Source organism: Chelonoidis abingdonii, chromosome 14, assembly GCF_003597395.2.
Source record: "Chelonoidis abingdonii isolate Lonesome George chromosome 14, CheloAbing_2.0, whole genome shotgun sequence".
Taxonomy (NCBI): domain Eukaryota; kingdom Metazoa; phylum Chordata; order Testudines; family Testudinidae; genus Chelonoidis; species Chelonoidis abingdonii.
Genome location: NC_133782.1, coordinates 21009882 through 21025985, shown reverse-complemented (window position 1 = coordinate 21025985; position 16104 = coordinate 21009882). Strand labels below are relative to the sequence as shown.

Sequence of the window (16104 nt, the reverse complement as noted above, 5' to 3'; positions counted from 1 at the left end):
AGAGGAACTGAGGGACCCGCTGCCGAATTGCCACCGAAGACCCAGATGTGCCCCAATAGCGGCCGGAGGGCCACCCCTTGGTATTGGCTGCCCCAAGCACCTGCTTCTTTAGCTGGTGTCTGGAGCCAGCCCAGAGGCTAGGGAACCAGAACTAGGGCCCCATCCCAAATCACAGGCTGTTTTTAAAGATGTTGGCATAACTGCTTTGTGCCTCAGTCTCCCCATGTGTAAAAATGCAGATCTGAATACCCACCTTTGGAAAGTGCTTTGAGAGCCTCAGATGAAAGGTGCTATTTAAGTGTCTGAAAAGTATCTAAAAAGTAAAAGTCATCTTACGGACAGGGAATCCTCTCAAATCTCCCATGGCTTTGCTAAGGCATCATTCACACAGTATATTCAATCTGACAAATGCCCTTCTTTTTCTATATTTTTAAAATACACTCAATGGGTGGTTATGTATAATGGTGGTAGGTATCATGCAATGCAAGCTGCTCCCAACCCTGCCCAATAGCATCACCTGCCTTTTCAATGTTTGGATTTCTGTTGAAGTGTTTGGTGGTTGTCAGGCTGCTAGTTTACAGAGTGGATGGGGCCTTTCCAAAGCCTGCAGCTGTTGTCTTGATATTTTGCCATGGCAAAATGCATGGGGGAGGAAAAGTGGACCAAAGTACAAAGCATGGAAGCTCTTTATAGGTGCCTCTGCTCACAGATCTCACTCTATAGGCATCTGAAATGCTGTTCACTACTCTACAGCCAAAATGCTTCTGAAATAAATGTAGTCAAACTTTACTAATTCTGGGTCACTGAGAACGAAAATGATGTTTAAAATTGTTGATTGGCTCTAGTCTAGCTGTTGGGCTCCAGAATACAGCAGTGGAATCTCCTGGCAGGTGATGTTAGGGTTTCCATGTTCCATGACCGTCAAAAGGACATGACCGCGTCAACAAGGAACCTCTGTGCTTCAGTGTCTTCTCTCCAGAAGGTGATCTTGTAGCACTGCAACGACCATCGATAGTTGAAGATGGAGGCAGGCCCTTCAACAAATCATCACGATCCAGATAGACGTGGAGACCCTGTTCATTTGATTCATCGAAGATAATGGAGTCTAAAGCTGTTTGCGCATGCAATAATGGCAAATGTTTATGCCATCAATCCCAGTGTGGTCATCCAGTCCATATGTAAGGAAACCTATTACAACATGAAACAAACTTTTGGTGAGCAGCTATAATACATATAGACCAACTAATCGAGTGGCAGATTGGCTGTGGCGAGTTTGAAGGTTGTTTGCTCTTGTGCTTTGCCTGCAGACTGGCATATCAACAAAGCACTGCGTTTTCTTTCGCGGAATGGGGATAGTCGTAACAACGGAAGATTCCAACTACAGAAGTCAAAAAAACTTGGCCACTCCGACAGTTTTCTTGGAGCCTGGGCAAGGAACAATGGGTCAGCATCACACGCACTTGTTGAAGAATCAAGGAAGATTTTTGTTACCACGCCTTATCACATCAAGTGGGTCTGAGGAAGAACCTTTGTCAAGGCCTATGACAAAACACAAGCAGCTTTCAAGTAACCATCCGTTGGAAATTTCCAAGGTAAAGTGAAAGCTAAGATAAAGAGAGGTGTCTTGTGTATGCGGTCCTCATATTCGTTGAGAACTTCTTCGAGATGATGCAATCTTGACCATGCACCTGCGTAGAGCAAGGGAAACAAACGGCATGCAAAGCCTTCTAGGCTAGCTGAGCAATAAATTTTATCTTGGAACAACAAGGGCAGACCAACTACAGGGTTTCGTTGGTGGAAAACACTCCTCAGCTGGCATACAAAAACCTTGGGTTCAAACATGTCACTAAAGATAAACATTTTTTGTTTTTTTATTTTTTTTTTTTTTTTTGACTTGACTTATTTCACCTGTCTTATATTAACACTTGAACAGGGGTTTATGTTTATGAAACAAACAACAATATATACTATATCCTACAGTGTCTATCGCCGGCTTTTATCTCTTGTCTAGACACCTTGTCTTTCAGCCAATAGGCTGCAAGCCATTGAGGCTCCTGTTGCCGAGCGTCCCTTGTGCAGAATGTATTGCTACCGCGGCACGCCAGTGGCTCAGCGAAGGTCAGCACCGATGACGCGGAGTTCGTGGAAAAAAGGTTAGAGGGCACAAAATGTAATATAGTGCGTCTCGGATTTTGATAAGTGTTTTCCAACAACACTGTAGTTGTCTGACCCTTTGTCTGTTATTGCCAAAGATGTGCCACATAAACACATGAAAAGACCTAGGTTTACAATTTTTGATTAAAACTTTACTATCTACACAATATACATAGACATAAAATGTAAAAACTTAAATATCTTAGAAACAGTAGCCAATCGTTTTAATTGTCATATTTGAATTCAGCACATCAAAATACATAATAAATACATTTTATCTCTGAAGCAGACGACTTCTCAAAAATTGTAGACCAGTGTTACCAGAGAGAGCTCTGATGGTATTAAATTGATATAGGAACATGGAGATTCTGTGGAAATTTTTAGAGCAGAAGATCCAGGTTAAAGTTTTCAAAAGTACCCAAGTGAATTTAGGAGCCTAAAACCTATTTCCAAAAGTGACTTAGGCCCAGATCCTCAATCAAAGGTATCTAGGCATCTAACTCCCAATTGAAATCAGCGGGGAGTCAGGTTCCTAAGTTTGAGGAGCTGGCCCTTAGGTATTGAGGAGCCCAAGTCCTACTGACTTTTAATGAGATTTAGGGTCCTATGGGCCTCACTCACTTTTAAATATGGGATTTAGACCTTGAATAAATAAGTTCCTGTGCCTGAGTTTCTCCATTGGTAGAATTGGGATAATCATCTAGGTGTGAGTTTTAGTTTTTACAGGGCTTTCAAATCCTTGGATAAAAGGGATTATATAAATCCAGAGTGGGGATTATTGTTATAAATGCAAGATCTGCAAAGGTAAAGTGTTTGTTTTTCTGAGCCACATTGACTTCCATTTGATATTTCAAAACATCTAGTTGAATTCTTTTTTGGAAAAAAGACCTTTCGCTTGTAATACCTATTTGTATCAGGCTGAACATAAGCACACAATAGTGTATTTTGCCCTCTTTAGCCAGCAACTTCTGATTCTGAGGGCCAGATTCTCAGATGGTATAAATCTACAGAGTTCCACTGAATTCAATAGATTAGTTAGCTTTACACCAGCTAACAACCTGACCCTGAGTCTTTTCTCTGTCAGGAATGTCATCTGGCCGCCTTTGCTAAGCTGGCAGGATCTTCCCTGATGTCCATTTCCACAGAATTATTGGTGAAAGGATTTTTCAGTCCCTGAAACTATTTTTTTAATTCAGTGTTTTGGGCCAATAGTGGCAGATCTCACAGCCTTCCCCAAGCTCAACCCTAAATGTAAGCAGCTATGGGCGATGTCAGTTCCCTGAATTGTTTCTAAGGTGGGTTTTTTTTCCTGAATGTTTTTCACATTAAACATCCATGTCCTCTATACCCTTTTTAACATGGAAGTCTCTATGGAAAACCAGAGAACTAGTAGGACTATGACATCTCAGGTACCAAATAAGTGAAACCTGTTAAGTGAAGGAGGAAGTGATTTTTATTTGCCTGTTTTTACTAACACCTATTGAAGTCAAACACTTGATAAGCAATGAGAAAATCCATTTATTACAGACTCGGTTGTCTGACCCTTCACAGCGCTGAGAAAACTCCCCACACCCATTTAGGATAGTCAGTGAGTACTCAGGGAAAAAACAAACAAAAAAACAAGGAAAACTAGATTTGATATTACTGACATTTCTAAGGTAAAAAGTAGGGAAGAAAAGAAAAACCTTTCAGACTTTTTAATACATGACAAGGAAGGGGGAAAGTATTTTTTTTTTCTTTGCAGATCACCTTACCTTTCATGATTGGGCCCTGAATCAGGGTAGCTAAATGACAGATTCCTTGGACACAGCACAGACTGAAGTGCAATTCATTATTGTTGTGCCTAAGCACTTCAAGGAGACAAGCTCAGGAAAATTACAGGTAAAAAGAAGCCTGTGAAAACGGAAAAGCCAGATGATTGATCGTAGATGGGAGGATGGCCTCTGTTAATTATTATATCTATTTAGATAACAATTGCACCAGTCTTCAGAGGAACATGTAGATAGAGGGGGCAGCATTGTGCAAGACTACTTCCTTAAGCAGTTTGTTGAATAGACAACAGAATCACAACCTATTTTGGACCTGGTATTTGGAAACATGCCCTTCTGGATGTTACTGTGCCACAGCTGGCCCCAAGGTCGAGCATTCAGGCGAAGGCATGGTTTAAAAGAGAAGCCTTGAGATAGGAGTCCCATTTGAATGTGAAGAAGCACAGGGACTTCAAAGTGACCTTACCTTGGTATTCAGAATTATAAAAGGGTTTGATATAAGACAGAGCCAGACCAGAAAGGGTTTCCAAAACCACTTGCTTTCTGAAAATCAGGAAAGTAACATTAAACAGGTTGCCGATTATATACAGAACAAGACACATCTAGAATAAATTGCTTGAGGTCACTGAAGCAAACAGTAGAAATAAACTTAAATGACAGCTAAATATTTTGATGGTGAGATAAGGGATTGCAGAAGCAGAACAATCGGGTTGAGATGATAAACCTACAGGAGACAGGCTTATCTAGTCAAAAGGCCACCAACTCCAGCAACCCCACCAGCTGCCAAATAGCCTGAGCAAACCTATGAGAAGCAAGAGAGGAGGGACCAGGAATTACAAGAAAGAAAAATGGTAATCCCAAAATGAAGGGAATGGGCTAGGGGGGAATAATTAGGACCCCACTTAGATTTAGCATAATATATTTATGGGGCAGAGTTAAACCCTTTGTTCTATTCAGGTTCTCTAGTGTCCTCATTACTATAGTACAGGGGTGGCCAAACTTACTGACCCTCCGAGCCACAGATGATAATCTTCAGAAGCTCAAGAGCCAGGTGCCTGTCACAACTCAGGGCTTCAGTCATGTGGGGTGTGGCTGTTATGGTTTGGGGCTTCAGCCCCACTTCTGCCAAAGCCCCGAGCCCCAGCAGGTGCCTGCCCTGGGGCTGAAGCCTCAAGACCGCCCCCATCCTCACAGGGCAGAAGCTCTGAGCTCCCCCTGCCCCAGTTTGGTAGGTGGTGGGATGGGGCTTTGCGAACCGCACTTAAAGGAGCCATATGCGGCTTGTGAGCCACTTTGGCCACCCTGCAAGAGTCTGCGTCCCCAGGGCCAAGCCAAGGGTGAGGAGAGCTCGTGCGCAATGGCTAATTTTTAAACTCCCCACTATTGGAATAGCGTTGGCACGCACAACCCTTCCCCCGGGGAGCTGGCTGCAGGATGGGGCAGGGCCCCATCTGAGTCCGGGCCCTGTACGTGACACCCAGGGCGTGGGGGCAGTTCGGGGCCTGCTCTGAACGCTGTAACCCGGGCCAGCTCCACCCTGCAGGCAGGGTCCGGGCCGGGCAGCCTCCGGCTCGTGGGACCAGCCCGGCCGGACTCGTGACGGGCAGGGCCCGGCTCTGTGCGGTGAGTGCACAGCCCCCCTCCCCTCAGGCGGCTCCAGCGGAGGCTGTAGCGGTACAACGGGGGGTAAATGTCAATGCACGCGGGGGGAGGGGCAAAGAGTCACATGTGCCCCGCCCCCCTCTCGGTCACTACAGAAGTCCCTAGCTACGCCGGCCCGGAGCTGGTTGCTATGGGAAGAAGCGCTTCCTGCGGCGCTGGGAGGAATCACTTCCCGTGGTGGCGAGGCCTGGCCGCTGGAACGGGAGGTGAGAGGCGGGGGTGGACGGTCGGGGGGTTGGGGCGTGTGAAGGGGCTTCGAGGATGGGACGGGGGTCAGAGCATCGGGGTGGGGATAGGGAGATTGAGAACATTGGGGTAGGGATAAGGGGACTCACTGGATGGGACAAGGGTCAGAGGATCGGGGTGGGGATGGGGACGGTCAGAGCATTGGGGTGGGGATATGGGGACTCAGAGGATGGGGGACTCAGAGGATGGGGTGGGGGTCGAGGATTGGGGTAGGGATGTGGGGGTGTTCAGGACAGGTTGGGAGGATGAGATACAAACTCAGGATGCTCAGAAAGGTTTTTGTGCAGCTGGGGGTGCAGAGGAGAGCCCCGCACCTGGCAGGAGAACAGAGAGTAAGGAAGGGCTCTGAGTCACCAGAGCTAAATCAGGAAAGGATTTTTTTATTTTGTTTTAAGTAAGGATTGAGAGAGTGGAAAATGTCTCCCCTTTGTGTGTTACGGACAGGAGGAGTCTCATCAGGTTAATGGGAATCCTCCTGCCCAGCCCAGCCCAGCCCAGCCCAGCCCCTGCATGGCTCACAGTTGAAAACATGCACCAAATGAATCCCCTTGCTTCACTTCTTTTTCTTTATAATCTTCCTGGGACCAGGTGTCCTCTTAACTGACTTTATCAAAGAGGGAATAGACACCCTGAACATGAAGCCTGTCACTCCGCTAGAAGGCTGCTCAGCTGTTTCCATTAAAGCCCCAGGCCAGAATTGTCAAATATGACTACCTAAAGTTAGGCCCCTAAACCCTTAGCTATAAATAGAAGTGATCTCGTTTTCAGAAGAGCAGAGCACCCTGAAGCTAATGGGAGCTGCTGGCTCCCAGCGCCCTTGAAATTCAGGCTGTTTCTATTGAGGGCCTACTGACTAGCTTCAGATACCCAGATCTGGCCACTTTGGCTGATCACTGGAAACATTCACCTTTTGCTCTAACACTGTCATTCTTTGTCTTTACCCAAAGATGGATTTATGATGTATTATTTTTAGTGGCTTTAGTGTGCATGGTGCTGTATAGTTATATTGTGGTAGGCCCCAAATGAGGGATTGTTCTCCTCCCTTTTGTTTTGTGCACTGTACAAACATTATAAATGACAGATTCATTCCTTTCTCTGTAGAACTTACAACCTGTGGCCCTAATCCTGAAAACTCTTAACCACTGGGCACAGGGCCTGATCGTGCACTCAGTGAAGGCAATTGTAACACCTTCCATTGACTTCAGTGGGTGCCAGATTAAGCCCATGGTATCCACTACTGTGACAAGTTAGCTTCAGGGTTACAACTCTGTGCCTATGTCTTCGCTTCTGCAATAATAGTGTGTTTTTACATTGAGATAGCTAGCTTGATGTAAAATCCTGGTTGAGGCAAGTCCATGGAGGCTAGGTCCATCAATGGCTGTTAGCCAGGGTGGGCAGGGATGGTGTTCCTAACCTCTGTTTGCCAGAGACTGGGAATGGGCAACACACAGGGCTGGCGCTTGGATTTAGGCGGCTTAGGCAATCGCCTAGGGCACCAGCATTATTAGGGTGTGGCATTTTGCCAGAGGGGGCGGCAGGCGGTTCTGGTGGACCTGCCACAGTTGTGTCTGTGGAGGGTCCGTTGGTCCGCGGCTCTGGTGGAGCTGCCGCAGGCATGGCTGCGGCAGCTCCACCGGAGCCGCGGACCAGCAGATCTTCCACAGAAATGGCTGTGGCAGCTCCACCGGAGCCGCGGGAGCGGCGCGGGGTGGAGAAATGACCGTGCGCCTAGGGCGCGAGAAACCCTAGCGCCGGTCCTGGCAACAGGGAATGGATCACTTGACGATTACCTGTTCTGTTCATTGCCTCTGGGGCACCTGGCATTAGCCAGTGATGGAAGACAGGATACTGGGCTAGATGGACCTTTGGTCTGACCGGTATGGCCGTTCCTTTGAGACAAGGCACAGCTAGTTTTTCCCTTGATGTGACTACTTGATGTAGCTAGTTGTAGTCAACCCCATGTCCTGCTATGGTTTAGCTTGACTAGCTTTTTGAGATAAAAACTACCTGTGCCTTGTCTTCACTAGGATTTTACACTGAGGTGAGGACTTGGTGTAAAGTAAAGACTCACTTTTTTTGCAGTGAAGACAAAAGCCTGGAAGTGTTCTGCCCAGCAGTAAGGCCCTGATCCTGTATTTAACTTAGACCCTCTGGGAGTATTAATGTATGTAAAGTTAAATGCATGTGTAAATGTTTGCAGGTTTGGGCTTTATGTTAGATGCAAGAGTCCTATCTACACTAGGAAACTTTTCTGTGGTGGTTTTTTTCTTTCCTTTTTTTTTTTTTTTTTTCCTTTTCTGTATAAATCTATGAGCAGATCTAATGGCACAGTGCTTAAAATGGTGGTGGCAGCTGATAAGCTTTCTACACTAGGGCTCCTGATACTGCTAACACCCCGGGGAAAATTTTAGAAAACTTCCCTCAGCCACAATGAGATATGAAATAGATAGGTAGGGATGGAAGCGAGATTTGTGCAGTATGAGATCAGGAGTTCTCTATTTTCACACTGCATGTATCAGTTCCCTTTTTTGGTTTATTTTTGCAGATTTATTTTTGGTAGGTTGACTTATGAGTGGGGGTTAGTGGGAGTGTGTTTTAAAAATAAAAAAAGTTATTGTATGTTGAAAGTTTGAGCAAAAATCCTTTTTGCTATTTTTCAATTTGATGAGAAGGATGAGGGCAGGGAATACAATCTTTTTTTTTAAAAAAAAAGTTAGAACTTCTTCCTTTTTTAAACAAAGTCAGATACAAAATAAGTAAAGTTTAAAATTTGCCCTGCCTCTGTTCCTTACTAAGAATTGCAGACTTTGCTTGGTTTGGATGGAGATTTTAAAATAAGAAAGTTGAAACAAATTACTTCTGAGCATACTTGCTTGACATCATTTTGGACCTAGTCCTGCATTTGGATCTGCAGAGGTGCCTGTGTAGAGCCCCATCAGCCCCTGCTCTGAGGGCAGATCTAGTTGAAGGACTGGCCTCTTGTATTTTGAACAGAGTTTACAGAAGCCATTTACTCCTTTTTCACATCACTCTCGGTCAGACAAACACAGAGGTTGCTTTGGGGATCTAACTGAAACACACCGATAGCAAAATCCTGCAAACAGCCTTAACATTGGGGACAGGAGAATGTTGTGTGCACAAGTAAATAAATCACAGGTCCTGGTGTTTTAGACCCTGATCCTGCACATACCTATCAATGTGGGTACTTTTCAAGTTGACCTTGTCCCTTTAATGTCGTATGTCAATATAACGGGATGTCTTGTTAAATCAGCTCTGACAAGTAAAAATAGGAAAACTGTGAGCATGCCTCTAAGGGTGCTGATAGCATCTCATATCACTTATGTGTCACTCTTGTGACTACCATGGCAGGTGTAGCCTCTGAATTTATCTAGCAGTTCTGGCAAGAGACTTAATCATTATTGTAGAAAGCTGTTTCCCTGATTCACAAAAGGAATAGGCTTCTCCATTAACAAACGGTTTGGAATAACATTTAAGAAGGAGAGGAAGAATGGTCCTACGGTTTAAGCACCCAACTGGGATTTGCGCAGGGAGTTGGACCCATGTGGCTCGTCCCTTTCACAGCCTCACCCTCCCTCCCACGCACCCCACCCCCACTAACACAGGGGATCGCTGGGAGCACACTGCTCTCCACAGCAGGGAGGCCCTGCTCTGGCCTGATCAGCCCTGAGGGCCAGGGAACCCGGGTAGTGCTGCTTGCAATGGGACATGTGCCCACCAAGAACTGACAGGAGCGGGACCCACCAACTGGGCTCACGCAGGCCATGGAGCAGCTACAGAGAGGGGCCTTTTGGGTCACTTTCCAGCCTGCTCTGGGACTGGACTGGATCTGATGCAGTGCCTTAGGTGCAAAATGCTACTTATCCTAGTCCATGCCCCCCTCCTAGCTAGTGCCTCTAACCTAGAGTCACACTGGAACTTGTACCCTAGAGGTGAAGGCCTCTGTACCCCATTGCCTAACTGCAGAGACAAATTCTCTGGCTTGTCCCAGTTCTGTGGAGTTGTCACCTTTCTTAGCTATGGGTATTTTGGGGGTGGGGTGGGGGGAGGAGTGAATGTAAATCAACATCTGTTTTTCAAGGTGATAGAACATGGATTATCCTGGGAAAATGATTATTTTCTGTGAACAGAGGAAATTATCATATCAGATCCAACTGGGGTCCATCTACACCAGTGGCTTGTCTCTGATGGTGGCCTGTAGTAGATACTTTAGCAGAAGATGCTAAAAACACACAATAGACAGTTATGTTATCACATGTACAGTTTCAGGAGTAAATATATACTTGCTCATTGCTGTCCCCCTATCACTGTATGGCCAGCACATACATAACAATTTATTTGGCCTCCTCCCACCCATAAGCAAGCTATTCTAGTCATCGGAAGGCTATTCTAGTCAGCAGATTGCAAAAGGTTACAGCATCTGAAGTGTGACTTCCAGTGCCCTCCTTGTTATTGGCTCTGTAGCCTGACAATGCCATTAGAGGCACCAACATACTTTATTCTGTGGGATTGTTTTTTACTGGAAAATAAAATTGATTGAATTCTAGAAACTATGACTCAAAATAAACAATCTGCTGTTGTTATTTCACTGTAGAAACCAGACTTCTTGAGAGTGTTCGTGAAGGAGGAAGTTGCTTCTGCCATGGCTGCCGAGCTGGATTTCTCTCCCCCTGAAGTCCCAGAGCCCACATTCCTGGAGAATGTGCTGCGCTATGGACTCTTTTTTGGAGCCATTTTCCAGCTGATCTGTGTATTGGCCATAATCCTCCCAATTTCAAAGTCCCATAAGACAGTAAGTTGTTCTCTTCAGTACCAGCATGCGTGGGCACAGGTGGTAGCCAGAACCTAGTAGTTGATCAGTAATTCTGTAGTTCATTGCACTTTCTGTCTTCCTGCAAGGATCCCTTTACCTCTCTTGTACTTTAACAGTTCGGGCCCCACAGCAAGGGCAGACTGGCTAAACAGGGCCGATGAAGCCAGGGCCCGGGCCCCCTTCTGGACTGCCGGACCCCGGTAATTTGTATCGGCTTCCCCCCCCCCGCCCATCAGCCCTGCTCACGTCACTGCAACCCACTCCCCAGCCACAGAAGGTGGGAACAGCTGAACCTGCCAGGGCCTCTCTGAGTATCAGCACAAGGGATCAGCACTTTTCATGTAGGCTAAGTGTACTTGCCTCTGCATTGCTCCCAGTTTCTTCCAGAACACAAACAAAGGGCTGACCTCAGTCTCAAATCTACATTGCCACGTTAGTATTGGTCTGGTCCATTCTTTACCCTGTTGGTCAAGAAGCCAATCAAGGCTTACCCTCAGTAGAGTCTGCCTTTTCACCAAGAGACCTTTAGCTCTCCTTTGTGCATAATCCTTGATAAAGGGCATCACTGCATGCGATACAGCTGAATTTCCTGGTGTTTGCTGGCACCAGCAATACAGCTCTCAGGACTGACCCCCACCTCTGTGCAGACACGTGGAAGGCCATCTGGCTGTAGTCAGCACAAGAGGGGGATGATGTAAACTACAGGGCACAAAACAAATATAAAATGGAGTTAAAATGTAAAATATGAGCTAAACTGGAGTGATCAAAGTCCAACTGGCTATTCTGATAGAACAAGATTCAAATGCACTTGGAAACCTCTGTATTTGTAAGGTCTTTAGTCTTTACACCAACTTTTCCTGATGGCAATCAGAGCACAATACATACTGATTTTATATTTGTCATGATGTGTAGAGTGGAGACCAGTATTTACAGGAATAACTTAACATGGGAAGTTTTGTTCTCTTTACAGCTGGCAGTAGATTTGGTTAGAAAAATCTGATTCTTGTTGTGAAAAGATGAAGGGTATCTTTTTCACAGTGTTAACTCTACTTTGTGTGTCTGAAGCCTGGAACGCTGCAATAATGCACTGAATGTAAAGTATCTATTTATAGACAGTATCAGAGGGGTAGCCATGTTAGTCTGTATCCACAAAAACAATGAGGAGTCTGGTGGCACCTTACAGACTAACAAATTTATAGACATATTTCTAAGATGGAAGATGCCGAACCTGCTCAAGGTGTGTTTTTGTGTGTGTGCGAGCAAACTGCAGCTTGAGGGGAGATGTGGTTTCTTTCATTTTCTTGACCCTGTTATGTTTGGGGGGAATGTTTAATGGCCTGAACTTTGAAAGTGAACAATAAGGAGAGCTCACACTTTGGCCAAGGGAGCTGAAAGCCAGGCACCGAATAGGAGTTATAATGCTTAAGGAACCATCCCGTGGTGTGCACATGCTGTGGTTAAATTTTCCACATGCATACTCTACCCTCTTAGAGGAGCTGCAGAAAAGTCCCATATGATCGATTAACAAGCTAATGAACAAGAATAGATGTCTTCTGGTCATGGGAGTGACACCAGCTACTTGTAGAATTCAGAACAGCCTCTCTCACTTGAGGAGGCTTCAGGCTTTGAAGACTACCTTGCTTTGAACATTAGAAGGCAGCAGTGATCATCGTATGGCAGCAGTGAACTCTGTGTCACTGATTAGAAACCGCACAGTGCTTTATTTCTCCGAGTATTGGTGCACTGTTTGCCAGCCACCTATGCACCAATTGCATCCTTCAGCATGTCAGCCAAGACTCCTCCCTTGGAAGGCCACACAGATATGAATAGTAATAGTGCAGCAACTTGAGAAACATTTGAACCAAGCTCATTGATTAAAAGGATACTGTCAGCTACTGCCCTCCCCCTGCACTATCCGCAACTCTGGCTTGGAAGCTTAAAACTAACACGTCTTTCTCTGCCATTTTTGTGTGTCCTTTTCCAGTTGGCACATATTGATTGATAGAAATGTAGAAGCGTAAGCAATATTTATATCCAAATTCATTTAATGAAACGAGGCAATCTGCGTGTGTGCGCCTTCTGAGATGAGGCTGGCTCTGTTCCCTTGCATTTTTCCAAGATGACAAGAGTTTGTTTCCCCTAATAGAAATGTTATCTATCATCTCCCTTGAAGGAAGAGATTGGGATGTCTCTAAGCTATCCTTCTTAGTCCAGGTGAAGAGAGCTTTGTCTCTAACTTCTCTCCTAGATCTGGGGGCTTGATTACAAACTCTTTGAGCTTTAAATTCCTGCTGCTGTTTTTTGTTTGTTTGTTTGTTTTTTGGAGGAGTGGGGGGTTGTCTGCTGCATGATGATGTTTTTATTTTTGCAAAATCCCTGTTGAATGTTTCAGCACATGTACAGCTGATTTCAGAATTCTTTTTCTGTTCTTCCCATTTGGAATTTTTTTTTAGTTTCCCTTCTCTGTTTCCTGCCCTCCATCACAGCTGCCTTTTGTTCTTCCTCCTCCAAGTCTTCCCTAAAGAGTGTAACTTCACTGGGTAAAGGAATGTGGTTCTGTTTGGCTTCTGAGGTCTGGTCTATACCCAGAGTTGCATCAGTAACCGTGTATGGTTTTAAACCCGTGTAAGAAACAGGATGGATACTCCTAAATCAGATTAAATCTGGATAACATGGGGTTAGCTTGCACCAGTAATTTACAAACATTTACACATGTTTAAAGCGATGTGACCAGGTTTAAACCAATGGGTGCCATGTGTGTGTTGACAAGGCCTTACATTAGTTGCTTGCTCCTTTTGGTATAGACACTCAGATTCTGAACTGGGATGAGATGTGAAATACAAATCTCATGCCTGAAAACATTACTGACTGTTCCTTTCTTAATTGACTGTTGTAGGACTCTGACAGTTTTGAGTTTAAAAGTTCAGAGGTGGTGAAGAAGCCGAAGATGGCTGCTCCACAGCTGAGCAAGAAACCCAAGAAGGAAACCAAGAAGAAGAGATAAAAGGCCTTGTAAAGGAACCTTAAAGACAAGTGAACTGCACACAGCCAGATGGTTAATTTAACTGTCCTAGTCAGCATGGATCATCTCACCTCCGGTGGGGTGGGAAAGCTTACACTTGCATGTCCTCCATTCTGGCTGGGATGTGAAGGGAAGCATGGAATGGGGAACATGTGTTGTGCCACTGAGGATACCTTTTTCTAAGTCATTCTTTTAAAGATAGATGGCTCAAATGGATCAAGGACATCACGCTACCCAGCTTCGTATTCACTTATATTGTTGTTACATCTAAAATACATCAATGCATTTTATTGCTTAGTAGTAATGGCTTTGTTAGATTTTTAAAAAACATATTCTTCATAGGTAATAACTACCCTGAGTCCAGACTCGCCCAGCTCAGGGCTTTCACTTGCCCCTGTCGCTACCACTCTGTGATTGCTTTCTTCAGCCACTCTAGTCATGTAAACACTTTTCCTGTCTGCTTCCAGCCTGAAAGAAATATGGAAACCTCAAAACTTTTTGTGATGAAAGGGGCTGAAAAAATGCAAGGACTAGGTGATTACTGGGCTTTCAGAAATACAGAGATGTTCCATTATAGGAAGCAGCAGCAGAGAAGTTAGGAGTATTGCAAACTGCCTGCAACAAACAGAACTTTATGTACCACGTTCTGCTGCTAACAAAGTATGGAAATCATTCTATCAGTCCTCCCATCTATAGTGCTCTTAGGGAAATTTTGGGTGTGCATGCAGCTTTGCCTAGCATAATATCCTGTGTCTCCTCTCACTGAACTCCTTCTGAAGTCAACTGTTATCCTGCCCTGGGAGACAATGCAAAATCCACAGGACAATAAGCTCACTGTGAAGCACAGCAGAGATGATGGTGTCTGTTGCTGTATAGCCAGGCACCTTCAGGCTCTCACACTGAGGCCAGAGACCTAATGTTAGATTTAAATGTGGCTGGAAAGGATTGGAAACATACATGGTGATACAGCGGCAGAGCCTCAATAGGGCAGCACTACCCCCGATGATAGCTCACATGCCAGCTTGTTTGATCACCCGTGGGTCATTAGTATGAGAACTGCTGCTTAAATGCGCTCGGAATTCAGAGCAGCACTAGGATCTGCTTTGAAGGAAAGTGTTCTATTGATTAATGCTCCCGTCCTGCAGTCAGATCCACATGGACAGATCCCTGCCACTCTGCTACATCTCTCTGATGTTAATGGTCACAGGATGAATCCAACTGCAGGTCTGATGCCTGTCAGTGGGTATCAGATATTACACTGCATTTGTTCTACAACATAAGCAAAACAATATGTTTACACTTCTACAAATTAGCACTGCTGAGGTGAGAGACTGAACCGTCTGTTCCTTTTTGTGTTTCTGGGGGTTTTTGGACTCAGAGGGGTCTGACTCAAATTTCTGATCGCTTCTCAACTGTGCTGTAGGTACTGTCCCAGATGCTCTGGCTCCCTGCTCACACAGAATGTCACTGGCATTGGTTGCTGGAAGCACATTAGTGGTGGTTAAAACCTGATTTGGAAAATCCCTCTGTGAATTCATTCTTTATTTGTTCTAAAGTCAATTTTCAACAGAGTACCGAATGAAGCACTAATAGACAAAAGAAGACCCCATTCACCCTCTACCCCAACTCCATAGCTAGAATGAAATCTCGATGCAGCAAAAAAATGTTATGAAATAGATGGTAAAGAACACTCATCTTTGCAGGCCATGAGTTCCTTGGTATGCCCCATATTCCTATCCAGAGACTCCAAGGGAATGAAAATAATTGTTGCTGTCCCAGTACAGGTGCAGTTAAGTTTTGCCATTCTTTTAAAAATGAGGACAGATCAGCACTTGTCGTGTGTCCTGAGCCAGTGAAGCAGTCACTCTTCTTGTGATTTGATGGATTTTTTGATTTGTTATAACAGAGGCACAAAGTATTTTGTGGTAACATGCACATTGCTGGAAAGGCAGAGGGGACTGTGTTGCAGCCTAAATAGCATGCTAGTTAATGGGGATTGTATGGTCATTGCCTTGAAATGACAGGCCTCCATGTCAACCTATCATTTTTTTTTGCCCATCAGAATTTTAGTCACTCTTTGGTAAACAGGAATCATTAATATTTAGTTTGTTGTTTTTTAAAAATAGATAAGGTTCCTGTCTATTTTTTAGTGTCATGTAGTTCAGCCCTCTGATTAGCTAAACATATAGGCTCTGCTCACAGATGAGTAATACAATATGTATTAAGAACGAGGAGTACTTGTGGCACCTTAGAGACTAACGAATTTATTTGAGCATAAGCTTTCATGGGCTAAAACCCACTTCATCGGACGCATGCAGTGGAAAATACAGTAGGAAGATATATATACACAGAGGACATGAAAAAATGTGTGTTGCCATGCTAACTATAATGAGGGTAATCAATTAAGCTGGGCTATTATC

General features: G+C 44.8%; 1 protein-coding gene across 2 annotated transcripts; it reads left to right on the top strand.

Annotated features, from left to right (window-relative positions):
- The first annotated feature begins 5658 nt into the window (after positions 1-5658).
- MANBAL (mannosidase beta like) lies at positions 5659-13984 on the top strand. 2 transcript variants are annotated; one of them, XM_032767396.2, is made up of 4 exons: positions 5659-5791; positions 7914-7995; positions 10444-10641; positions 13559-13984. In XM_032767396.2, exons 3-4 carry the CDS (start codon positions 10492-10494, stop codon positions 13664-13666), a joined length of 258 nt encoding a protein of 85 aa, XP_032623287.1. In that variant the 5' UTR covers positions 5659-5791; positions 7914-7995; positions 10444-10491; the 3' UTR covers positions 13667-13984. The 2 variants fall into 2 exon arrangements, with proteins under 2 accessions (XP_032623287.1, XP_032623286.1); XM_032767395.2 differs by lacking the exon at positions 7914-7995 and having other exon boundaries at positions 5660-5791.
- The last annotated feature ends 2120 nt before the right edge of the window (positions 13985-16104 follow it).

What these genes read in the sequence shown, in the direction of transcription:
- MANBAL (XM_032767396.2), top strand. Translation starts at nt 10,492, where the DNA reads ATGGCTGCCGAGCTGGATTTCTCTCCCCCTGAAGTCCCAGAGCCCACA. An exon ending in TTTCAAAGTCCCATAAGACA is followed by an intron (nt 10,642 to 13,558) that starts GTAAGTTGTTCT and finishes TGACTGTTGTAG; the next exon opens with GACTCTGACAGTTTTGAGTT.